The sequence below is a fragment of the Anser brachyrhynchus genome (assembly GCF_964034855.1).
Source record: "Anser brachyrhynchus genome assembly, chromosome: 1".
In the NCBI taxonomy this organism is placed as follows: domain Eukaryota; kingdom Metazoa; phylum Chordata; class Aves; order Anseriformes; family Anatidae; genus Anser; species Anser brachyrhynchus.
Window position 1 is genome coordinate 96,242,532 of NC_137694.1, and position 25,604 is coordinate 96,268,135.

At 42.6% G+C, this 25,604-nt stretch overlaps 3 protein-coding genes and 2 long non-coding RNA genes across 7 annotated transcripts in view; 3 read left to right on the forward strand and 2 right to left on the reverse strand.

Moving 5' to 3' along the window:
• LOC308181997 (uncharacterized protein) overlaps nt 1–13,434 on the forward strand; it is a 32,295-nt gene extending 18,861 nt beyond the window's left edge. The window contains exons 6-7 of one of the 2 annotated variants that reach the window (XM_080565943.1): nt 5,264–5,390; nt 9,409–13,434. In XM_080565943.1, coding sequence (XP_080422069.1) covers nt 5,264–5,389 — 126 coding nt within the window. In that variant the 3' untranslated portion in view covers nt 5,390; nt 9,409–13,434. Of the gene's footprint in view, nt 1–5,263 lie in introns of both variants that reach the window. The other variant, XM_080565945.1, reaches the window with a different exon arrangement.
• Nucleotides 1–13,566, reverse strand: part of ST3GAL6 (ST3 beta-galactoside alpha-2,3-sialyltransferase 6) — a 72,578-nt gene extending 59,012 nt beyond the window's left edge. For both annotated transcript variants that reach the window (XM_080565634.1, XM_080565648.1), the window contains exon 1: nt 13,429–13,566. The gene's annotated coding sequence lies outside the window, so the exon portion shown is untranslated. The remainder of the gene's footprint in view (nt 1–13,428) is intronic.
• A 1,417-nt stretch (nt 13,567–14,983) lies between these two features.
• CPOX (coproporphyrinogen oxidase) lies at nt 14,984–23,923 on the forward strand. The gene is made up of 7 exons (XM_080565620.1): nt 14,984–15,455; nt 15,572–15,718; nt 16,258–16,368; nt 17,369–17,510; nt 19,440–19,658; nt 21,433–21,537; nt 23,372–23,923. The coding sequence occupies exons 1-7, from the start codon at nt 15,047–15,049 to the stop codon at nt 23,457–23,459; spliced, it is 1,221 nt and encodes a 406-aa protein (XP_080421746.1). The 5' UTR covers nt 14,984–15,046; the 3' UTR covers nt 23,460–23,923.
• On the reverse strand, nt 23,731–24,815 carry LOC308182072. Its single transcript, XR_013941655.1, has 2 exons — nt 24,702–24,815; nt 23,731–24,567 (listed from the first exon to the last, which is right to left on the reverse strand). It is a non-coding gene; the product is annotated as an uncharacterized lncRNA (long non-coding RNA).
• Nucleotides 24,816–25,106: 291 nt separating this feature from the next.
• Nucleotides 25,107–25,604, forward strand: part of LOC308182060 — a 606-nt gene continuing 108 nt past the window's right edge. The window contains exons 1-2 of the long non-coding RNA XR_013941649.1: nt 25,107–25,223; nt 25,367–25,604. The exon at nt 25,367–25,604 is cut by the window's right edge and continues 108 nt beyond it. This is a non-coding gene — a long non-coding RNA (uncharacterized lncRNA). The remainder of the gene's footprint in view (nt 25,224–25,366) is intronic.

Below are 25,604 nucleotides of genomic sequence, written 5' to 3' on the forward strand. Positions count from 1 at the left end.
TACTAGGGTTAGTTACACTAAGTAGAAAACTGATCAGGTAGGAGACTAGAAAGCATGGAGTGAATTGAGGCGAGTTGGAAAAAAATGATAGGAAGAGACAGGAAAGGAAGAAAAAGAGATGATAAAGAGTACGGAGATGTGCATAAACTGAAGATGTATTAGAACAGTAAGACTGAACTGAAGAGAATAAAATGACAAGACAATCCAAAATTTCTCTGATAATAATACTTGCTCCCTGAGTGGATAGAAAAAGAATAAAATCAGCATTTAAATGATTACCAGGGAGGGTCAGAACTGTTAATCCAAGTTACACTCTTAAGCAATTCACTTTTCACTTGTGAAAATTTTACCCAGGATATAGGTTGTTTTCTACCGTCATTAGAAATATTATGGCTATCTTGATTCCTTCCTCTTTCATTTGCAGCAAACAGACTATGCCACATGGTCTCAGCAGTGAGTAAGGCCCCTGTGTGACTTCAGATTGCTTATGTGTTCTAACATCTTATATCAATGAATGGTTCAAGATTGGGATATGCCTAGGAGTGTGTATGTCCTTGGGCTTGGATCTGAATTCTGCTTACCAAAAGGGATAATTGAGCTCTACATATCTGAAAACTTGAAGACACAACCACAGATTTGTTGTGAAATAGTCACACATGTCCAAGAGTAAAGCAGCCTCCCCTGTCCCTCCCTTGCATATTTTCCTGACTTATACCAACATATGAGTCAACTGTGAAAACTGGCCAGGAGATCTTGTCTTCTAATCCCTGCCTTGCAGGGGGCCCTGATGGGACCCAGAGAAAGTCATGTCACCCCTACTTCAAGTCTTCCTATCCACAGAACTGTAGCCTTATTCATCTTCTTAGCTGCTTTTCTCATTACTACTTCTTTCATTTCGTCTATACGGAATCAAAGCAATTTAGACTTTTTAATGTACCCTTCAAAAAAAAAAAAACAAAGAAAAACAAACAAACAAAAAACACAACATGCAAACCCCCAAACTAAGGGGAAATCTTAAGTCATGTTAAGAGAGACATCAGGCCAGAGTAAATTGCACTGGCTGCCACTCTTAAGCTTATAGAGAAAACCACAGTTAAGTAGAAGAGCCTCAAACCAAGTTCCACCTGGAATTGCTTTGTTTTCACTGCTACTTTATCTGAATGCCAACAGAAGCTCATCACATGCCAATTTCTGGTGTATAAATGTATCTTAGAGTCCTTGGGCAACAATGAGAAGTGACAGATGACATAGACATACAAATTTCACTTCAGTCAGGAGAAATAAATTAAGGTATATTAGTCTAATTAATCCAATATAATCTGACTTGATTTAATCTGCACACTAGTGGATGGAAATGAAGCACAGATAGAGTCATAATGCTCTGTCCCCACATAAGTAAGGTTCACATGCCTCCAAATCCCAGTCTTGAACTGAGATCTTCATGTGGCCACTGGCATGAAAGGTAATAGACCTGGTGCAAGGTCTACGCATGCTAACTGCCAGTTCTCTTCAGTAAACTCCAGTTGAGAGTAGAGGTTGACAGAGGTTTTGCATTTCACTGCTAAGGAATGTGTGGCTATTAGGCTACACTGAGGCCACCAAAGAGATTCCAGGAATCAGTTCACACAGTAATGACCCCATTTTTAAAGTCATGAATGTCGTCCCTCACAGAGGAAGGATGAACCATTAAGATTAGATTCAAAAGAAGATGTTCACATACTGTAGTTCTTTACGGTCGTCAGTGACATTCACTTTCTTTCTTCCAGTGTCATGAGAATGCCTGAATCATGGCTGGTATTTTGTGAGCCCTGCCTTGACATACATATAGTCCCCCAAAGAAAAGTGTGATTTCATTAAAGCAGCTTTCATTTGCACAGAACTTGTTGCTTAAAGAAACATCTTACCACCCTCATGCTGTAAAATGCGATCTCCCTATGGCTAGAAAGAAGAATCATTATCATTCCTTGAAGATACAGCAACAATTTTTTTTTCTCATTTTCTTACGAAGAATTATTAGAAATATATTCTTTCCCTGGTGCTGAAAAGCAATACAAAAGAAAAACAGCGCTACACCATATTGCTAAATCATGCAATGCTGGTATTTCTGAAGGCTAACTCGTGCAATCAGATGACTGCACATGACCTTTAACTCCCTTGATAAAAGTAATCTTTCATCAGCCTGGTTAAAGATCTAAAGCTGAAAAATTTTAATTCCTAGACAGAAAGGCAAATAGAGAAGAACCCCAAATTATTACGTACTTTAAACAAATCTTGTGACTTTGGCATCATCTTCAAATGGATGGTTTGGGCAATGATGCACCTCATTATCCTTCTTTCTGCTTTGCTGATAATCTCCGTGCACAAGTTAATATTTTACTTAACAGGCAATATAATTTTAAGAGAATTATGTGAAAAGATTGTACCTTCCAGCACTTTCGTGTAATACATGGCAGTAGGAGGCTGCAGAGGACACACAGATCCAGACCCTTTTAATGTTACATGGTGCATAAAAGCCAAGCAGGAAGATAGGCTGAGCACCGAGAAAGCTCATTTTTGGACACTCAGCTTGAAACTCATGATAGTTTTTTAAAAAGTCCCAAGGGGAAGTAGCTCTCAGCAGTAAGAACCAGGGCTGCAAGTCCTCAGCATCCTTTAAGGCGAGGCTCAAGAAGTGAACAAATTCTAAGAGCTTGTGGTCAGCATTTCTAGTTGGCATTGCTTTTTTAAAGGCATAACATCTGCCAACAGAAAACTAAGCTGTTTTACTAGGGCCTAGCACATAGCAAATCCCCCAGATATTGAAGATCACAGCACCAGCAAACCTTCTGAAAATGTTGCTTGTCATGCTTCTCCACATTAGAATGCTATGCAAAGCAGGATTCGCCTAGGTTCTCCTCAGGGTTCATTGCTCATCGCTTAAGGTTTTACAGTTAGTATGATCTGACTGATATGCCCCAAGAATGTTAATAAAAAAAATAATTGAGTGACCATTTTTTTTTTCTGAACTAAAGCACTTCATGTACTATCATGGCTGTTATAATAAAACAACAGTAAACATCAACAACCCCCCTCCTCCCGCCCTCCCCAAAAAAGCAGTGTGAGTCCTGAACTGCTGATATTTTATTTCACGTCAGCACTAAGCAATGCGAGACTATGCTGAAAGTTTAGGGGAAGGAATGTTCTTTACCAAATCTACACAACATGAATTAAGAATCATAGCATACCATTATAGGGACACTTCCTAAGGGAAACAGGTGATTAAAACAATTTCCCAGGGGCTATAAAGTACATCAATGAACCTGAAGTTCTGAAATCCTATTCTGTGCCTAACATGGTTCTATTTTGGCAAAACTCCACTGAAGTCAGCTAGGTCTTCTGCTCAGTTGAAAGACCAGTTTAACACAAACAAATCAGCTACGTCATCACTCCTTTTCTTCTGTAAGGTTCGCCCCTTTATTTTTTATTGCAAAAACAAGTTTGGGCTCCTCTCTCCCTGGATGTTTCCATGCTGAGTCTGAAACCTACTGGAGGCTTTGAATTCAGTTATTGGATTGTATCATTCTTTCCTTCCTTCTTCTCATTTGGGACTCTAATCCTACCTGAGATTGTGGTCCAAGGTTTGATTTTCTTTAATTTTTAACTTGGATATATCATGCAGACAAGAAGCTAGCATTTCTTGTTTGAATACTGGGTATTTTGCTTCTGATTTCAGCGAAGCTATCTGTTTAGGATGCTTAGTGGGTCTATTTTAGCCTCAGGTATTCCATGCATTCAATTATTTATCCATTTTAATCGCTCAGATTACAATGCCAACACCACACTGTTTGCAGTACAGGCCTAAAGATATGGAATGACTGTCCTCTGTAGTCAATAATCCTTCATAGGTACTCAGCAAACATGGGAATTAAAGAACTGGAGTTTACATGCGGGTATAAATGCCTTGCCAAAGATTCTTTGAAAGGTATACACTTTCAGCAAATGTGTAGGACTTGCTTTCATATACTTTAAGTTAAGCATCCAAGTTTTAAGAATGGAGGTCACAAATAAAATAACTGCTTTGTGGAATTATCTGACTGGGCTGTTAGTCATATAAATTTTTTACACTAACAAAAGGGAAGCCTCAATTTTCTTATTTCTGCCAATGCTACTGCATTGCCACTTCTTAACACACTAAATAGTTACCCTGAGGTACCGTTTTAACCAAAGGTCAAGTTGATCTTCAACAGAAAAAATATGTTATTAGGTATACGGTTAACAAGAAAAATGTATCTTATGGTTTTGCTTGATGAAAGTAACTAGTGTTTTATAACTAAAAGGAAGAGTTGCTTATGTTTGGAAAGCAGTGCCATTCTTTTGCTGTAAACAACTTAAAAAGTTGCTTTAAAACAACTTAAATTTCTTTAAGCAATGTCTTCAAAGCTGGTGACATCTGCCTGAATATATCTCCATCTTCCTCTGAAAGAAGTGTGTGGGTGGATTTAATGAGATTTATACCCAAAAGCCTACAAGAGCCTTTATCTGTCCATTTCACAAAACAGATATGCATTGTACATTGGTCCTCCACACAACTGATCTGTCTGTCACCTTTTTTCTAGTTCCAGCATTCCTTCAAACTCTTTCATCTTAAAGGATCTGCAGACAGAATCAAGATAACAAGATAAATGCTGTCCTGTATTTAGGTTTATCAAAATTTGAGTTACAAGTGGAAAATGTGCCCAACTTTCTGTTTGTAGCTGCAAATGCATACATGATACACGACGTGTCTTCTGACGAATCTAGTGCATATGCAACAGCATAAATGAGTCTTTTAAGCATCCTAAAAAAGTCAATCATCCTTAGCAGGTAACACAATACAGGCACAGGTATGTCCCAGCTGGCAACTGTAAATGTCTCCCAGATCACGAAAAGCCAAGAAAGATGAGCATGAAAGCAACTTCCTCCTCTCCACCCTTTCCTGCCTCTGCAGAAAAGCACAACTGCATCGTATGAAGGAGGGAAGTGTTTTTCAGTCACTCCATTGTTGACCAAAAAAAAAAAAAAAAAAAAGACTGTTTCTGTGATGTTTGTGCCTAAAGTTATGACAATTGCTGGGAGGCATCAGCAAAGTACAGTACCTTCTATAAAGATTTTTTTGGGATTGGTGCTAAACTCTGTGGCAATAAAATACTTCCATCAGCTTTATGTAACTATGTTAGTTTTGTTTGTATTATCATAGCATCAAATGTATTACTAAATAAATCACGGGTATTTCTTTGTCTTGCAGAAGCAACAACAGTATTCCCTAGAAGGGATGAGAATGTCAGAAACTCCTCTACAGACCCAAGAAATGCAGATATGTGGGACAGAGAGCAGAAAGAAAGAAGGAAAAAGAGTCAATAAACTTGTCTGATGTAAGAAGAAAATTTTCAATATCAATTAAATAACCAGTTTATAATTTGTCCTTTTCTCTAATGGAGAATTTATACCCATGAAAGTATCCTAGTGTAACAATTTTATGAGAAACAACTACAGATTCACCCTTGAAAGACAAACAGGACTTTCACCTGGACATAGAAAACAAGCACAGATTTTCACGTAATCTTCAAAGAAGGTTTGACATACATACAAAAAGACTTTACAGTTCTCCAACCCCCTCCTCTCCTTGGAACATTTTATATAGTTGATGATTTATTTTAGTTGACAACTTCTAACGGTAACTTTAACAAAACCGGCACTCTTTGATTGCTGGCCTTGGTTGTATCAGAGTGAATCAGAAGTAAACGCATCAGGCTCTGTGAGCTTCTCCCAACCACACACAGATAAAACAAAAGTCAGAATCTGGGGCCCAGGTTCCAGCCTGAGTTGGAAAAGAGATAGTTAACTACTTTCAACTCCATAAAAGAAAAGCTCAATATACTAACAAGATAGTTGCTTTGAACTGTCTCCAGACACTGAACCACGAATATTTTAGTACTGCAAATTAAATGGAATAGATTGTCTTACGACCTTTATGAGAAATTGCCCTTTACATTTTTTTTTTCAAACCAGTGATTCTTATTGCCATGTCATTTTTCTCCTGCAGAAACACAGAACAGGGGCACTGCTTTTACTGTGAACCTTTTTTTTTTTTTTTCCTGTTTCTGGCAAGTATCCTAGGTTTTGTAATTTAATATTCCTGCCAAAAGCACTGGAAACATTTGAGATGATCCTCAAGGGATTAAGGACAAACTGTGGATTACATTCTTGGCATTGGACTGAACTAGAAGCTTGCATTTTTCTTGCTGTTACTGAAAATTTGTAAACTAACCAAATAAGGATACAGCAGAATTAAGAATAACTTGATGCTGTTTTACTTTTGCTTCTCAGACCATTAGTCCATTATCAGAATATTAAATTACAAAACTAGATCTCTGGATCTAATGTACTCCTGCTCTTAATCTAGAGAACATGTTTAAGTCAAGCAGATGTGTTTATGCTCGTTAACCTTGCATATTAACAAAGTGAGAACAGGTTGTGGTGAGGCGGAGGACATGATTTTTACTTTTTGCTTCCATTTCGCAAATGTAAGGGGTCAACAACATAAGGACAGCTGAAGTGAATCAGATCAAATCTGTAAAAAGCCAAGCTCCTTTCTCTGACAGTGACCAATAATGGGTACTTTGGGAAAGATTACAACATAGGGCAAGACTGACTTTTCCTCTAATATACCCTAGTGAGATCTGGTAACTTGCTGTTCAGGGACAGCAAGACTTGGAGGCTGGTTTCACATCTGTGCATTTAAAAGCCATTCCGTGATTTTATTCAGTTACTTTACTGAGACCACTTGCACTCCTAGCCTCAGTAACACCCTGAGACCCTCAGTCTCGCTGTTCATTTCCACTGGACTGTGGAAAAACAACTTGCTTACTTGCTTTTCCTTGATTTAAGCCTGCTGCCTGGCAATTTCAATAGGCACTCTGGCTTCTGGTACTGTGAGAGAACACTCCTTCCCTAACACGTCTCTGGGGCATATGTTGAATACCAGGTCATCAGCAGTAGAACCACTATCTGTCCTACCACCCTCTGGCGGGATTTAGAGGTACAAAAGGAGATGCAGAGACAAACCAAAGAACCTAAGTTTCATCTTTTGCAGTCACTATAGCCACAAATCACAGGGAAATCTTTCAGAAAAAAAATATATTGAATCTAACACTTTCTGAACTTACTAAATAATGAACAAAGTACTCAGAGATCTAGTAGATTTCCTTTGCATAATAAGCCCAGTGTTTTATACTTAAAAAACAAAACAAAACAAAACTGCTCAAGCTAATGAATGACAGATGTTAGACTTTACTTCCCAGTACTTCCAGGATGGCCTGGAAAAATGTTAGCTCAGACATTTTTCAAGATCCAAAATGTCAATCAAACACGTTAAACTGTTTGAATGCAACCTGTAACTTGTTATCTGAGTTAGAGATAACTTATCAAAAAATTATACGAGAAAGCAAAATTATATGTTTTAAGCAAAAGTTGAAACATATTAAAATATATCAAAGCATATAAAATTGTTGAACTGTTTAAAAGCCATTTGTCTTTTACGAGAGTGCAATTGAAATAACAGAGTTAAAGAAAGTATGTACACTGATTGCACGAAATTGGTCGATTTAAAAATTACAAGAGCTTAAGAACCTTGCCTATTTTCTAGAACCTTTTCTATTTTCTATTACCTAGAGAAATGCCATAGCAGCAATAAAAATAACTCACTTTTCTGTTATATTGGATGATTTAACTACTGCTCCACAAGCTCACAGGACCTGATGTACACTTCTAGGATAGGTTAACATTGCTGCAAACTTCTTATTGTAAATCTAATATCACTTTCTTTAAAACTAGCACCTAAATACAAAATAAGAAATGGATCACAACGATAGCGGGTCACAGTGATACCAGGGTGAAGCAGGTGAATGAATATTCAACAAGTGCGATATGCCTATATCCTCTACTTACTCCATTATATAGATGTAGCCTCTTAGCTGTTTAAGAAACAGACTGTAAAAATACTAATGATGGATTAAAGACAACTTTTTAAATGCATTTTGATACCATGCTACTCAATTTTATAACCTAAGTGACAGCCTATCTTAAGAAGCAGGAAAGGCAGGTATGGCTCTATGTCCCATGGACCCTGGTTTTAAAAATAAAAGCCATTCTCTTACAACTTCATTTTATAAACAGGTGAAAACATGAGAACTTTTCCAAGGCTTCTTATTACAAAATTTAGGGGGAGAAATTCTGTTTCTCAAGAAAGCAGGCACAATGCTTCTGTGACTGGTTGGTATCTCACATTAAGGGAAAATGAGGACATCTGGAAGAGAAAAAAGGTATAACATTTTTGGGAGAGGAAACTTTGCGGGAGTTTTCCACAAGTAAGAGCAGAAACCGCTCTTCTGTGTAAAAGAAGACTCGGGATGACAACACTAAGTACTGTGTTTCCACAGAAAAAAGGGCCTTTGGGGAAAACCGGTGATGAGCATGTGATAGCCCAGCTAGGGACTTTCAAGAATGGGGGAGGGAAGGCATCAGGACAGGGCTCTGGGTTTTATTGCATTTAAAAAGGAATGAAACTGAAGAAGTACCCAAAAGGGGAAGATAATACAGTACTGAAATCCACTATTGTCTGGGACACTTTGTTTCACTTAAAAGTTGAAAAGACAATGAAATGTCACAGAAGTCATGACAAAACATGCTCTGGCAAGAAGGCTGAGTTATATAAATAGACAAGAAAGGAAGTCTGATGCTGAGATGGTACAGCTGCCCTACAAAGTCCTATACCTTGTCAGAATTTTTGAGATCTCTTGATTAGAGGTCATACAGAGCAAGCTGTTGGAAAACACTAGTACCAGTAAAGGTCAGTTCTGTGGCCTTCAGTATGCTGGCCTGCTCCTCAAATCCATTTTGGTCTGTGCAAGCCACATCATAACCAGCAGGGCTCACCTGGAGTTCAGCTCACTTGGGAAAACTAACTTTTAAAAAACATTAGTGGTTTCCAAACTGTCACAAACTGCCCCAAAAAGCTTCAGCTCTGTCTTTGCTGTCCACTCTCCCTGAAAGTACACTACCTACATTCATCCACAGGGCAGGCTCCTTCACTTCTCTAATGTAACCCAGTCCCTAGTATCCCTGCCTACAGACCTGCCTCTGCACTCCCCAGCTTTGTCACTAGCAATAGTTTTTCTGCTTCGTTAATATTGCCCAGTCCACAGATCTAGACCACTGTAAAATGAAAGATTAAAAAACCGTTGGCAACAAAGGAAGTGAAGTGTGTTATGCAGCTGGTGGTGATTCCTCTTTGGTAAGTCTAAAATCAGAGTTTTAAGACACTTATTAATGGACTTTTTCACAGCACACTCAAAAACAGACAATAACAAAACATTGTTCTTTGTTTCTCAGAGTTCTGAGAGAAGAAAATGCTGCCCAAGCCAGTGGGTTCATTTAGAAATTCACTAATCTGCTGATGAAGACCTACAGTGTTTCATTTGAGAAATGCATGCATTTCACAGGTAAGTAAAGTGTTCCCAACAAATACTTTGCATACAGCGACAGCGGTCACCATAAAACGAACCAGTAGGCTAGGATTCTGTATCCTGGTGAACAGATACCTTAGGAAGGCCTGATGGCATGGAGAGGAATTTCACTGTCTCTTTAGGTATTCAACAGAGAGGAGCCATCAATGAACCTAAGAGAAGTTGGGTTATAAAGACACCCTACAGTCCTACAGAACTCCTTGCCAGATGATTTTTTATCTTCAGAAAATCCTCAAGGGAGGTTGAACGAGGATTTAGAAGAGACATCTATTGATATAATCAGCAAGCGCAGACTGTGAAAGACTGGTGTAAAAATCTTGAAAACCGCAGCAAACTGTACAAAAGGAATGTGAAGAATTATGAAAAGTTACTGGTCTAAATATGATTTTGTCCAGTTGATAATAGAAGAACTAGAACCTAATTTCATGGCTTTCAGCCTGACACCATGCTTTATACCACAAAAGGTTTTAGACACACAAGATAAGAAGACAGCACTTCAGATCTTTTAACCCAAGCTTCTGAGGTTACCACAGTCACAGAAAGAGATTTTAGCATGTGGGACACACTCTTTCCTCTTGCCTTTCCCTTTTATAATTTCTCCCTAGAAATAGGCAGCAGGCACTCTCCTTCTGGCAGCCTTTCAACACACTCATTCTCCCCCATTCTCAAGACTTGGAGGTGTTCCTCCTAATCATCTATCCTCCTGTCATGTTTGGGGTGGCAAAAGCTCCTAGAGCTCTGGCATGTTCGCATCTCTGCTCCTTAAAGAGACAAAACGGGTGGGAACTCCTGTGGCACTCTGCTTCTGTTATAGCTCTGTTACATTACTGTCTCACTACAAATACTTTAGCAGATGCAAAGATAAATCATTCAGCAGCATGAGGTTTTGCCCACACTCTGGGGACTAAACAATAGTGGGTGAATTATGAACCCGACTGTATCATTTTGCTGGCTGTTTCTCTGTGTTCTTCAGCAGATGACCTTATCTCATTTTTCCAAATGAACAGAAGTTCAGAAGTTTCTCAAGACACACACTTTTACCATAAAAAATTAAAGTACCTCCATTATGACTCTGCATGATTCATGCATGCTTTTTGCAAAAGGTTAAGGGCAAATGCGTTCTCAGGAGAAGCAGAAGTATATTATTTCACGTGATTAGTGCTCTCTGACACCCTTAGAATCAATGGCCTTACTGAACTCAAGGGAGAAAGGAAAGGAAAGAAAGGGAGAAAGGGAAAGGGGAAAGTTAGTATGGACCTACCACACAGACAAATTACTGAGATCACAGATACAGAAGGGAAGGTTATCATCTTTCTCTTATAAGCTTTGCATCACCTGCTGTTTCAGCTCAACCCCCAAAGCTTTTACTTCTCTCTCTGACACATACAGAAAAAATAACTTTATTCAGCTTATACCGTCATGCAAGACCTTTAAGCTGACCTCTGTTAAACAAGAGCACTTTTTCAATTTTGAAGTTCACATCAGCACATAGAAGTCACAATCAAAGCTCGGGGTAATACAGTAAGCTGGATGAGATTGGCTCCTTTAGCTTTAGAAGCAATAGAAATGACAAACTGAAAGGGATTTTTTCTGTTCTCAAAAAAAAAAAAAGTTTCTTCCAGTTTTCTGATAAGCAACTGCATTAATTCAGTGCTCAAAATACAAGTATCAAACAGCCTCAGTCTGAATCAGACCTGATCATGCTTCACTATCTTAGACCATTTAGTGTCTCACGGTCTTTTGTTAATACTCTATTTGTGCATAAATTCTTCTAAAATAGAAAAACAACACAGACAGCACCTAAATACATGCAACAGAAATACTTCAGAGCTCTTTTTAAAGTACAGGTGTTAAAAAAAAAAAAAAAAAGAAAAATAAGAAAATTAGCAATAGTCTTTCTGTCTTTGGAAAAGAATAAAAATGTAGTTGAGTTCAGTTCTTCAACTCTCTAAGCCTGCAGCCTTATAGCCTTCTCTAGAATCGTACTGGTTTGCATCAGTAGAGATTTTGGCTACTCTAAATAGTGTCACTCTCTCTGAAAACAAAACCCCACATAATCCTCAGTACCACATTACATTCATGTATGAAAAGCATCAAAATGGATGACCCTCTGAATAACACAATATTCACAGTCATCTTGCCTTGTAAAATTTCAGTCAGTCTTTTAAAGCTGACACAAAGACCTCATAGGGAAGTTGAGACCTCGGAATTTCACCTAGCCCACTAAAAAAGGGTAAGGTATATTTCTGCAGATTCAATTTTTAATTAAGCAAATGGAAGAACCAATTCCAGGTTTTCTTTTTGTCTTTGATCCAAGCTCAGAGCGCCTTTTTTTTTCTTCCTCAGTCTGCATTTCCACAAGAACCAAAAGAACACAGAAATTCAACAGCACACACGAAAGCTCAAAGTCCTCAAGCTTCATACCAACAGTATGCACTGAAAATGCAGATCAAATTGTAAGCTATTTTTTCTAGGGTCTTATCACTGTAGCATTGTGCTACCCTTCTCAGTACTGTAGAGTGAGGTAAGCTGAAATAATGTGGTGAGGCACATTAATTCAAATACTGAAAAAGCTTGAGCTACCCTCAATAATGCTGTTTTAACTGCCTGGCACAATTTGGTTGTACACTTATAACCAAGACCACAAATAACCATTCCTGTGCAAGCTGCCATTGTACCTTCCCAATGGCTACAAAAGGAAAGTACATGGGATTTGCCTAAAGTTTCAACCTTAAACTGCTGTTATGGAGAAGGACCTCACAGATTTCTAAGGATGAGAGGATTCAGCACATAAATGGTGGAAGTATCACTTTTACACTGTCAGTCCACTTCACCTCTACCAGAGAGTGCAGCCTAACCAAGCTCCAGCAACCAGCCCTAGAAAAGCAGCCTGTAAAGATATCACACTTTTAAGATTCAGCAGCAAGTGCATGATGCTGACCAATGTGGTTGCAGCAAAGGAAATTCTCACTAGATATGAGGAAAAATTCTTCCTCATGAGAGTAGTGCAGTGTTGGGGCAAGACCCAGGCATAACGTGGAACCCCCACCTTGATGGTTTTCCAAATGCAGATGGATAAGGAAGGCCCTGAGTAACCTTATCCATCTGGGAAGCCATAAGCTCCAGGAGCTGGTCTAAAGACTTCCAGAGGTCCTGTCCAGCCTGAATTACCTGATGTTATCAAAATTTGTACTCAACCTACAACACAAAAAAGTGATTTTTTTAGTAAAAAAATAGTGACTGTTTAGCCTAGAAAAGAGGAGATTGAGAGGGGATCTTATCAACCTCTATAAATACCTGAGGGGATAACGTAAAGAGCATGGGGCCAAACTTTCCTCAGTGATGGCCAGTGATAGGACAAGGGGTAATAGGTATAAATTGAACCACGGAAGATTTCATCACCATTTGAGGAAGAACTTCTTTGTGGTTTGGGTGACAGAGCACTGGAACAGGCTGCCCAGAGAAGTTGTGGAGTCTCCTTTGGAGATATTCAAAACCCATCTCGATGCGATCCCGTGTAACATGCTCTAGGTGACCCTGCTTGAGCAGGGCCATTGGACTAGGTGATCTGTGGAGGTCCTTTCCAACTTCAGCCATTCTGTGATTCTGTGAAATTCTCATCAGTATGAATGAACTTTACATGTCCTTTGGCATCAACGTTTAATTATTTTTTTCCATTATAGCCGTGTCTAAGAATCGCACTAAAAGAGCACAGCTTTACCACAGTAAACAGCATGAAAGCAGACATAATGAACACTGTTTATCATGAAAATGTTTAAGTAAATCCACTGGATGCGATTCAAAATGAAAGTAAGCTATCACAGCCCTCCCTGGATAAAGAAGTGTACAAAGAGCTGCTTAGTGCAGCTGAATTAAGCAGGCTTACCACAGTTCATAACATGGCAGTGCCCTTCTCCTTCAGCCTCAGATCTCTCCTGCAAACAAAGGACACCTCCCTCATTCCTGCTGCCAGTGGTTCAGGTCTGCTGGCTCAACCTGGCACCTTAAAAAGACCCCATCCTCCACAGCTGATGGTAGAAGAGATTGTCCAGCTCAGAGGTCTCCTTCCCTTTTCATTTGTAGAGCTACAGCAGCTTCACAGCAACCTCTGCTGACAAAGAGCAGAATCAGATCAGAAATGATGAAACTGCCTAAGCTGTTATCACTTTACCCAGAACGTCTCCTCCCCACCACTCTACAATGGAAAGAACTAGGTAAGGAAGCCCTGATCCATACTAGGGACAAGACTCCTTGCCTTCTTCTTGGATACTACAGGTGTAAAACAGTCCTGAAATACCAGCAGTTGCCTGTTTCCAGAACTGTCCCATACCAGAGTACAAACCTTGCAGGTTAGGCTTTTGAGGTAATTGTTATTATTCTCAGTCTAACCCTGATAGGAGTCCTTAACTGATGAGTTTTAATAAATATCATTACTTGTTCGAAAGCAATAAACTTAATTTAAAAAATGTTAGTAAATCCGCTGCTTAGTTTGAAAGAAAACTCTCATAGCTCAGTTCAGCACAGTACCATCACCCGTGGCTGCACTGTCACTTACATGTTTGCCTGAGCAAAAACGCAGCTTTACTTGTTTGCTAAAGTTTTTGGTCATTGTGCTAGTCCTTCATTGTACTGTCTCATAGCTGATATAGCTGACTTCAAGGCAGCTGAGAAAATAGAAGATCAGTTTAACAGATCTGGTGACAACATCAGCACCGAGAAAACCAAACTGAACTGTAAATTGGTGGTGCGTAGTACCTTTCAACATCTGACTCAGTGTTGATTTCTTACTACTCTTATTAGTAAAAACAAAAACAAAAAACCAACCAGTGCTTCAACTTCAGAGAGAAAAAAAAAAGTGTAAGCACGTGCCTTGTGAAATCTGTGGGAAACAGTCTCATTGCTCTACACCGGCAGTCTCACACATTGGTGCTAACAGACTCGGCTGTGTGAGCATGAAAACCAGCCGTGTCACACACAGCCTAGCAGCTCCACTGCAGAAATGATGCATCTGCATTTACCTGCTCTGGCCATGCCTGAACCTGTTCAGGCCCCTACTCACACAGCTGCTCTACAGCCTCGAAGCAGCTGTATCGCCAAAACCACGTTATTCGATCCTAACACGTCGGAATGTTTTATATGAGGAAGGACAACGTGAGGAAGGACAACAGAGTCAACTCCCTGCTTTGTACCAGACGAGCTGCAAGGCTTGAATGCCGTGTAGTGATGCCACTTCGCCCCTCTTAGCCCTTCTCCCGAGTGAAATAAACCACAAGCTAGCAGAAGAAACAACGGGGGGGAGGAGGAGGAGGAGGAGGAGAAGAAGAAGAAGAAGAAGAAGAAGAACAAGAAGAAGAAGAAAAAAAAAAAAGGCTGTGCTTCCCGGGTCCTCTTCACCCATAAATAAACACAGCCCATACGAGCCGCACGGCCCTGCCCTGCTCCGCCCGCCCGCCATTTCGCCCCGCCCCGCTCCCCGCCCCGGCAGTACGCCGCAGGTGCCCGTCATGGCGGCGGCGGCGCAGCTGCTCCGCGGGGCCGCCCGCGCTGTCCGGGCTCCGCCCGCCCTGGCCCGCCGGTCGCTGGGCTCCGCGCCGCCGGGGGTCCCGGCAGGCCGGGGCGGGCAGCGTTGGGCGCTGGCGGGGGCGCTGGGCGGGCTGGGCTTGGGTTTGGGGCTGTGGCGGCGGCGGGCCGCCGTGGCGGCGGGCGAGGAGGAGGACGAGGAGGAGGAGCGGCTGCGGCGGCGGTTCATGGCGCCGCCCGTCAGCGGGCTGCGGGAGCTGCGGCGGCGGCGGCGGGAGCTGCGGAGCCGCATGGAGCTGCTCATCATGGAGACGCAGGCCGAGGTGTGCCGCGCCCTGGCGGCCGTGGACCCCGGCGCCGCCTTCGCCGTGGACACCTGGGAGAGGAAGGAAGGTGCGGGGGGACGGACGGGGGGAGCCCCCCCGGGGGGCGGCCGGGCGGGGGGCTGCGGCCCTGGCGGGGGGCTCCCGTCCCTCGGTGACCCAGCGGCGGGGTGCTGGCGTTGGCAGGCGGAGGCGGCATCAGCTGCGTGCTGCAGGACGGCGAGGTCTTCGAGAAGGCGGGCGTCAACGTGTCGGTGGTGTTCGGGCAGCTCTCCGAGGAGGCGGCGCGGCAGATGAGGAGCAGGGGCAAGTCTCTGAAGGCCTCTGCGGACGGTAAGGGGCCGCTTAGCCGGGGCTTCCTGTGGGGGCGGTGGGAGAGCAAAGTCGGGCCCTGGTGCTTGTTGCCTGCCTGGCTCGTGGAAGTCACAGGGTTGTTCCTCAAGAAAGATGCTGCAGCTCAGCAGCCAAACGGCGCAGGAGTTACTTCTTGTAGAGGTGGAGAGAGAAAACCAAAACGAAGTGAAGGCTAAAGAGGATTCGGTGGCAGTTCTACAGCAAACGGTAGTTCTGAGGACGGGATGGTGGAAAGCTGGAGCAGTGCCTCGCGTTTTCAGTGGCCATCATCTAAGGGGTGCTCCAACGCTACCTTTTTGTTGTATTTTTAGGACAAACGCAGAAAAGTCACTTAGGTGCATAAAAATTGTAGATAAGTAAATTTAACATTAATAATTATTGTTACCCAACACGATAAATTGCCTCGTAGTGGACCAATAGCTTGGAAACTAAGTATAAATAGTGATGTTCCTTACATGATAACAAATCAAGTTATTTGACAAGCTGAAGACTTCTTTTCTGTGCATCTTTTTACCTAGGAAAACTGCCTTTTTGTGCCATGGGTGTAAGCTCTGTTATCCATCCAAAGAATCCTCATGTTCCAACTATGCACTTCAACTACAGATACTTTGAAATTGAAGAAGCAGACGGTAAGAATTATTAGCCATTGTAACATGTATGACGTGTGACTCTGCATGAGGAAAGTGTGAGTGCGTGGCTAGGATAAGAGGTTAAGAACTAGTCCAGTTTTGTTCCCAGGTATGCCAATAATGTGTTGTATAGCACCACATTTCTTAATCTCTGGGCCTTGGATTATGCATTTGTAAAGTCAGTGTAATTCATACATCTTCATGAATAAAGGTGTTTGCAACTTACTTTTTGCAGAATACACTGGGGTTTCAGAGTTATGTTAATGTGTAGGAGGTCATAAATATATGTAAAACATTAAATTTTAGAATTGCATCTTTCAATAGGGGAAAGGTCTGAAGGACCGATAAGCATTCTGGTCAGGGTACGCAACCTTTGTCTCAGAAGCTGGGAGGATGTACTGTCAGAAACATCACTCTCTGTGTTAGTTTCCCCCCCCCCCCCCCCCCCGAGTTTCTGCCATGTGCTACTGTCAAAGGCAGGCTTCAAGGCTAGGTACTTTAGCACTGAGAGGCCATTTGTATGTCAAGGCTCAGAGAGATTTTTCTTTGAATTATTTTGTCAGAGTATTAAGGATCACTTCTAACCAATTAGTTACCCTGGAGTTATTAACGATATTTCCTTTCTTTGGCATGCAGTCATGTTTCTAGATAGTTGAAGTATCCATGAAGTTGCAGTTTCCTTGTCTTGTATAAGGTGTAACTATGACAGTAGGAATTGACGGCCCATCTTGTGAAATTGATACTTTGTGGCATCTGGTAGAGTAACATGTCCAAAATATCCAACAAATAGTTTTCACTGTTGTGAAATTTGTTTCGTGTTTTCTTGGTTGTTGCATTACCTTGAACTCAAATTTGTCATGATTGTTTAGGGATACCACTGAATGATGATTTTATTTTGTATTATTCAAGTAGTTCTTAGTTCTTGGTGAACCACTAGCAATGTATTTCTGTTTGGCAATTTTTTAAAAATAAAAAAATGTTGTTTGCCTCTCTCCTCTAGGCACTAAACAGTGGTGGTTTGGTGGTGGAACTGACCTCACTCCAACTTACTTGAACGAAGAAGATGCTGTACATTTTCACAAGACTCTGAAAGAAGCTTGTGACAAGCACGATCCGAAGCTGTATCCAAAATACAAGAAATGGTATGTGGGGAGTGATGTGCTTGGATCCCTTTTGTGGGAACAGAAGATGGTGTTGGAGACTGCCAGTTAAATGCATTCTAGGAAAAGTATGTTCCGTTCGGCCTTTTGATAAGTATCAGCAGACCCTAATGAAAATCAGTAGATGTGTATTGGGATAAAATGTAGTCTACAGCAGTCTGTTATTTATGGAGGCCTGAGAGATGCTGTTTGGCCATTGCTGCAGTTTTGAAAACTCCAATGCAGTTATTCTGCCTTCAGCGTGTCCTTCTTTTTTTTTTTTTGGCCAGGTAGGTAAAGAAGCTTTTCTTTAATGTAGAAGTTTCATAATTTTGATGGAGCTGCAGTTTTGTTTCAAGTGACACATTCACTGAGTGTTCAACAGCATATTCTCTAAAGATGTGAATTTTGAACGTTCTTGAGCTGAGAGATGCAGTTGATGGGATCTTTCACTACTCAGTGAGGGCTTGCTGCTCTGTTTCTGATAATCCTATCTGCTACAAGCTATGGTATCCAGAAGGGAGGGTTAGCCTTTTGTAAGCTACCACGTCTTGTCTGAGGACAGGAGATAAAGTGGGTGTTGCAGTTTGGGTGTGAACCGCTTCATGTAGAGAAGCACGTCTTAAAACCTTAAGACTACAGTCTGGCTCTCTAAGGAATCTTTTTGTGTGCTGGTTCAGAGTGCGTGCCTTAATGGTCAGGTTGTGTGCAGGGAAAGTAAGCTAGCGATGCCAGATGCAGGGGATCAGAGAGACAGACATCTGTTCTTAGTCTGAGGGCAAGTCAAAGGAGGACTAATTGTATCCTGTAGACAGACACTGTTCCTAATCCCAGCATAAACGTTTGCTGTAAACAGCAGCTGTGTAGGGGCATGTGGTTCTCAATGGTGGAGTGGTGTGAATCTCCTCTGCGTCGCCCTTGTTCCACTTCTCTCAAACAGAAAAGCTCTTGTTATGTTTACCACGCTGCCTTCCTGATCTGGCTTTAAAACTTTGGTAACAGTGATTGTGGATCGACACATGTATGGCATGCTAGTCTTAAAGGCAGGCAGGATCTCCTTGCTGTTGGTGGTTTCTGCTTCCATTTCTGCCCCACATGAAGGCTTGCAGGGCATGGTTGCCCAAGCATGCAACTGTAAGTTGGGTGTGGATACAATGAATCAGGTGATTTATAGTAATTGCATACCTACGCACTCCAGTAAATACAAAATAGATTAATTCCCACCTCATTGTAGGATAAACTGCACTTATTCTTTCATGAACTTGAAAATGAGCCAAGAACAGTCACTGCTAGAATGACTCCGTCTTCCACATTTAACTATTACAAAGTCTTTTTCCAAAGAAGGCTGCCTCACTTTTTTTCCCCGTCCTTTTAAGTGACAACAGCCTTCATATCCAGTCTTGGGTTTGTCAATTCTTTTAGTTTCGATGCCGAAAATCATTTTTTTCACAAGAATGGCAAAAAGAATAAAGAGATCCACTTTCAAGTTTATTTCACATTTGTCTGAAAGCTGTACAAATAATCTGGGATCTGTATGTAACTCTGTGAATGAAACAGAGAAAGAGCTCTTAGGGTGAATTTTGAAATCAAGTGTCCCTCATAGGTAGAGAATGTGGATTGGATCACTCCATATGGAAACATCTGCCACGGTCTTTGAGTGTTCCACGTTCCATGACTGTGCAATGATACATAGCTTTGCGGTGACCACTTAATCTGAGCTTTTACTGTGTGTGAATGCGGGAGCGCATTCCGTGTGGTGTTGTACAGTCCTGCTCTCAGCAGGCGGTGAAACGGTGGTGCAGCCAGCACTGTAGGAATTGACTTTTCATTGCTATTTCACCACTGCCATCCTGTGCCGTGTAGCTGTTTGGAGTAGTGTTTGTTTCTTTTAATATTGTGGGCCATATTACTAACTGTCTGCTGCCCCTTTAGGTGTGATGACTACTTCTTTATCAAGCACCGTGGTGAGCGAAGAGGGATTGGAGGCATATTCTTTGATGATGTGGACTCTCCTTCGAAGGAGGAAGTTTTTCAGTTTGTGCAGAGTTGTGCCAAAGCCATTGTGCCTTGTTACATTCCCATTGTGAAGAAGCACTGCCATGACTCCTTCACACCAGAGGAGAAGCAATGGCAGCAGCTTCGGAGAGGACGGTGAGTACTGAAGGAGCAAAAGAATACCTGGGAGGTGGATGAGACTGGCGAGAATAAAATGAGCTAGTTCTTCATGGTTGTGAGGTTTATGTCCTGAAGTGTGTTTTATATTCTGTCACAGTGTCAGTTAAGTTTGCACAAGTGCTCAAAAGCTTACCAGAGGGTTGCAACACTTCTGTGTACAGAACTATTTTTGATATCCAGTGCTGGCTTGCCAGGGAGGATGCAGAAGGTACTGGCACACCCTCGTATGTATCCGCAACTCTCCCATGTGCAGCAGCACAAGCAACCCCTACGAAATGCTACAGTTTCTCTGACACCTTCAAGGAAGAAAAAAAAAAAGAGAAGCTGTGTAACAAGCAAAGGGGTGCATGCATGGTGTCCTGAATCCCGCCCTCTCCTGCAGCCCAGTGATACGGGATATAGGACTGCCCTGTCACGAGGAGCGTAAGGGTGAGGGAGTCATGCACACTATTCAGTAATGAAGCTAAACCCCAGCAAGTCGACAAATATTTGTACGCAAGAGGGCTTTCAGGTTCTTACATGTTTATTCTGATATTTTTCTTGGCATTGAAGTAAGTATGCTGTGAACTCTTTGTAAAGGAGTAAAGATAAATAGAGGTTTTATTTTTCTGGAATGGTCCAAAGTCTTTAATGTAGACTCTTGAGGATGCTTATTACTCGGAATGATTGTTAATGCTGCAAAAGGTTAAGTACATTGGTACATACTCTTGTCTCTGTCCTGTGATTGTCTGAGCAGGTAGAGGGATGAGAATACGTGTGCTCTGTGCAAAAATGAGGAGTCTTGCTGCCTTTTCTGCAAAGAAACCTGTGAAAGTGGCATAGAGAGGACATAAGCATTCAAGTTTAGATCACTGGCCTGCGGCAGTTAGTCAAATAAGCATACGTGCTTAATTGGCTAGAACTGTTCCTGGGAGTGCAGGACTTTCAGGATACATTCTGTTGATGGGATTTAGCAAGCCTGGTGATGTTTTAAGAGGGAATAGGTTCCTTAAGCTGCAGCTGGGACTGGCTCAGGCTGCTTGTTGCTCTGGACCTGTTTGCAGGTTGAGCTAGGCAAAGCTCTCGTTTCTGCCAGTAAGAAATAGCTCCTTCCTTCCTGTTCCTCTGTTAAGTATTAATACCTCAGTACTGGTTGTTAATATAAACCCTACGGAATTGTCACTGCTCTGTCTGCATGCTGAGGGCAGGAAAATGTCCATTCTGGGACTTACAAGTCCCAGCCAGCACTCTGAAGCTGTCTGACTTCTGCTGCTTTCCAGACCTCCTCAAGAAACAGGAAAATCTTGTTCTGACCATGCCGCTGATGTGTCCTTCAGAAGGACCTTCAGCATGGAGGACAGCACAAGGGAGTTTTTTATATGGTCACTTCCAGCTCCTTTGAGGCTACTCTTGTCTTGACACCATCGCATGAGAGTACCAGTGTAACCAAGCTAAACCTGGTGTTGAGCTTGCTAGCAGGGTGGAGTCCTGGGAGAAGTAAGGTAGTACAGCACCATGCAGAATGCTTTCCTTGCATAGTTTGTCTGCTTGTCTGTTAGCTAAGGCCTTACTTCCTGTGCTTTGTGGAGTAGCAAGGCTTTATCTTCATTTCCGTGCAGAAGATGCTAGAGACAGTTGGCCCCAAAACAGGGTTCATTTGACACCCAACACAGCAGAAATACTGTTTTTGTTTGACATCTGCTAGCTGAAGAAGGCACAAGCAACTTCTGATTATAAGCTTGTTTTTCTGTTGTATCTTCACTCCCCATAGGTATGTGGAGTTCAACTTGATTTATGACAGAGGTACAAAGTTTGGCCTACTAACACCAGGATCAAGAATTGAAAGCATTCTTATGTCTCTGCCACTGACTGCAAGGTAAGGGCATAGCTGTGTATGGAGTTGCAGGTAGGCATTGTTCTCACTGAAAGACTCTGAAGGATTAAATCAAATGCCTGTTGTGATGTCCAGTCTCTTAACAGTGGTTGGTTCATGCCTGATACAAGAACTGGCCAAATAGGTGCAGAGGCTTCTCTGCTCTGCTACACTCACCCATTTGCTGCTAATGTGTGGCCTGGATATTTTCTAACCAAAAAAAAAAAAGGTCATTTTTAATGCTTTGTACTCATAGAGGGAGCAGGAAAATCTTTCAAGAGATACTGATTTAGTAGCTCTTTGAAACCGTGTGAAATTCTGGCGATACCTTACAAGCCTGTGGCAAGGAGTTCCACAGTTTGTGCACTGTATGAAAAAGAGCTTCTTTGTTTTCTACTTGCACCTGATGGCTTCATTTGACTTATCAGTGAATAAACAGATTTTCTTCCAATTTTTCTTCACAATAGTTCTTGTTTCACAGATTTCAATTGTTCATTGTCTGTTTTCCAGGCTGACAAGTGTTCCTCTTCTTAGCCTTTGTACAGCAGCTGTTCCATACCTTTCAACATATCTACCACTTTAGGCTTACGTTTTCTTTGTCCTTTCTGATCTGGGAATAGGGCTCAGACAACAGAAGCTACATATGTATATTTAAGATGCAGGTGTGCTGCTGACTCATACAGTGGCATAATGTTGTCTTTATTCATTATTTTCATAATCTAAATACGCTACTTGCTGATTTTGAGCAGGCTTTTTCATAGAACTGTTACAACGCCGAGATCTTGTCTGGGCAATAGAAGTTAAATGAGTTTCTCAATGTGTGGGTAACTTTTTTTTCCTCTCTGTGCATTACTTTAGATCAATCAACATTGAATTACACCTGCCACGTTATTGTTGAGTTGCTTGTCTTGATAGTAATGTTTTTCAACTACCTTTTTGTTTTAAATTATCTTGCTTAATCTTGTAACATCAACTAACTCTGTCATTTACTATTTACTTCCCTTTTTAGGTTGATTTTAGATATGCTGATAGCACAAGTCCCTATCATGAATTTAGTGACCTCCTTCCAGTAGCAAAGCTAGCTGTCGCTTGCTACCCCTTAACTGTGAGGGCTGTCCTATTCTCACCCTACTGCCAACACCAGATGTGTCCCTGACCTTCTGTTGTATCACGGTCCTAACTTCTCAATTTCATTGCTGCAATGATCTGATTTTTGTTTTCACCAGCATAAATAGCTCACTTTAGAAGCATGAATGGGTCCTTCCTAGAGGGGAAGGAAATGGAAAAAGGTTGTACCCATCCCTTTGACTGCTGACACTTTTCTTCCTGTCATGCCTCTTTTAGTTGACTTTTCAATAAAAGGTCGTCTCTCATCACCTTGGTTTTTAAAATCAAGATTCAGTGAGGACTGGTAGTGCTTCCAGTCCAGTTTCTAGAAGAACTTGCCATGGACAGCTGAAAACATTGCATCAGGGTCAAGTGATAGAATACGAAGCTGGCAATTTCCCTTAGGCCTCATGTCCTCACTGTCTTTTGTTGGGGTTTCTTTTTGACCTATTATCTCATGATACATGTGTGTCACAAGAGACTGTTAAGCAAAACAGTTTGGAGATAAACCTGCACGTAGGAGGCATTTCTCTTTTTTTGGTTATTTTTTCCTGTCTTTTCAGAAGATGGAAAAAAAAAGACTAAGCTGCTGTATCTTTGTGTTACCTGTCTTTAATGAATTTAATGATTTGTAGCCTTATGTCACCTGATGTGAGATTATCAACTGTGCATGTAGTACCCTCAGAAAAGGCAGCTGGGCAGTCTGAATGCATTTCCCCTCTCCCTGCAGGTGGGAGTACATGCACACCCCTCCGGAGAGCTCAAGGGAAGCAGAAATCCTGGAGGTTCTCCGCAATCCCAAAGACTGGGTGCACTGACGTGGATCGTGAAGAAGATGGATTGCTTATACTGAGCAATTACGAAAGAACAAGAATGCCTGCGAACCAGCTCATTTGAAGTGCTGCTGCATGGCATTTTAGTATAGCTATTTATACTCTTAAAGGGTGCCTTAATGATGTTGTAGACTTGTTGTAACTTGCAAATACGTGAACTCATTATTTGAGTGATCAGCTGATGTTGTCATCCCCTGTTGATGTTGCCATGTGAAGGACTGGTGATACCCTCCCGGGGCTAGTGTGCATGCTTAGGAACTTCCTCAGCAGCTTTATTTGACTGCAAAAAAATGTTAAACTACGGTGAAGTGTTCCCCCAGTGGAATGAAAGCATTATGCGTGCCTACATGGCACAGCTCACTATAGGATAATGTTGGGATGATTTTAGAAATACTTTTTTAAAGAATAAATTTAAAATAATAAAGAATAATATTTGTTATGATTTTAAACCTCAGTGTCTGCTTTCTGGACCTTGTGAAAAAGATGTCTATTTTGACACTTTTATTTGGGGGTGGGAAGCAAGTGTTGTGAGATGTGCCTCAGTGCCCTTGACTTGACTGACCAGTGAACAAGGGATTCGGGGTTGGGGTCCTGGTTGTGCCTGACGTGGGGTGAGAGCTGGCTGTCAGCTTTAAAGAGAAGCTGTCCAAAGCTTCTCTGCCTGGTGAAATCGTGGCAGCGATCAGCTGCAACAGCACCTCCCCTCTGCCTCCTGTCAGAAGGGGCTGGGACAGGCCAGGAAGGTGCTGAGCGCTGCCCCGGGCTTCCCGTAAAAGACCCAGGCTGCTCTGATCGCCCTTTCTTCCCCCGGCACGAACCTTTTTTGGGGCGTTAAAGCCAAGGGGGTGAAAAAGGCGATGGCCGTCTCCCCGTCGGGGAATCGAACCCCGGTCTCCCGCGTGACAGGCGGGGATACTCACCACTATACTAACGAGGAGCGTGTGCGGGGCAGCGGGCCCGCCCGCGCCTTCTATGACGTCACCTCCGCGTGACGCAGCGCGATGGTTCCTGCCCTGCTCCACCCAGTCACTCTTTCCCTTCCCTACAGGGCTCCCGCCGCCTAACGCCTGTCCCCGTTCTGCAGGGCAGTTAGCTAGTAATTAACCAGTTAATTACTGGTTAATTACTGGTTAATTAACCAGTTAATTACTTAATTAGTTAATTACTTAATTAGTTAATTACCAGTTAATTACCAGTTAATTACTGGTTAATTAACCAGTTAATTACTGGTTAATTAACCAGTTAATTACTGGTTAATTACTAGCTCGCGGTTAATTGAAAGCTACTGGTTAATTAACCAGCTCGCGGGGCACGGCAAAATCCGGGCATTCCCCCTTCAGGCACCAAAATGGAACTGGCCCGTACGGGGATCGAACCCGCGACCTTGGCGTTATTAGCACCACGCTCTAACCAACTGAGCTAACCGGCCTGCCTTGGCGCGACGCCCCCCCCGCGCCGCTCCTCAGGTACGCGCAGCACCACGGCCATAACCGCAGGGCTGCGAGTTGCTAAAACGCACGTTTGGGAACCCCGCCTCCTCCTGCGCTCAGGGCGCGGCGCCGAGGGGCCGCCGGCTGAGGGTGGCGTCCCCGCACCGCCCACTGCGCAGCCGGGAGCAGTGCGGGCAGTGCCCCGGGGGCCGGTACGGGGCTACAAAATGGCCGCCGCTTCTCCCCGTCGGGGAATCGAACCCCGGTCTCCCGCGTGACAGGCGGGGATACTCACCACTATACTAACGAGGAGCGAGCTGTGAGTAGTGTTGCCCGCAGAGCCCCCCAAAAGGGCCGGGGGGGGGTCCCGGCGTGTGGGGCAGGTGGGGAGCCCGGAGCCTCCCCGGGAACTGCGGTCTGGGGGAAAGGGGAAGCAGACTCACCTCGTCTGCTTGTGGGCAGGCTTCTCCTGAAACCGCCCGGCTCTGGAGGAAACTCCACCCCAGTGGGGTAGACCACGCATACAATCAAGACACAAACAAAAGACAAAGTACAAAAAAATTGTCAAGAAATACTTTTGTTTCAGCGGAAAGAAGTTGTTGAGGAGGACATTATCAAATCCAAGCCATTTGCTTCATCAACCAGCAGTCCAAGTACTGGCCTGGGTTCCTCAGGTATCTCCTCCTTTGCCATTTCAGTT

Bases quoted from the DNA above. Each gene is read 5' to 3' on its own strand.
- CPOX (XM_080565620.1), top strand. From the start codon at position 15,047: ATGGCGGCGGCGGCGCAGCTGCTCCGCGGGGCCGCCCGCGCTGTCCGG. The intron at 17,511-19,439 runs GTATGTGGGGAG...CTGCCCCTTTAG, and splicing joins TATCCAAAATACAAGAAATG to GTGTGATGACTACTTCTTTA. The intron at 19,659-21,432 runs GTGAGTACTGAA...CACTCCCCATAG, and splicing joins CAGCAGCTTCGGAGAGGACG to GTATGTGGAGTTCAACTTGA.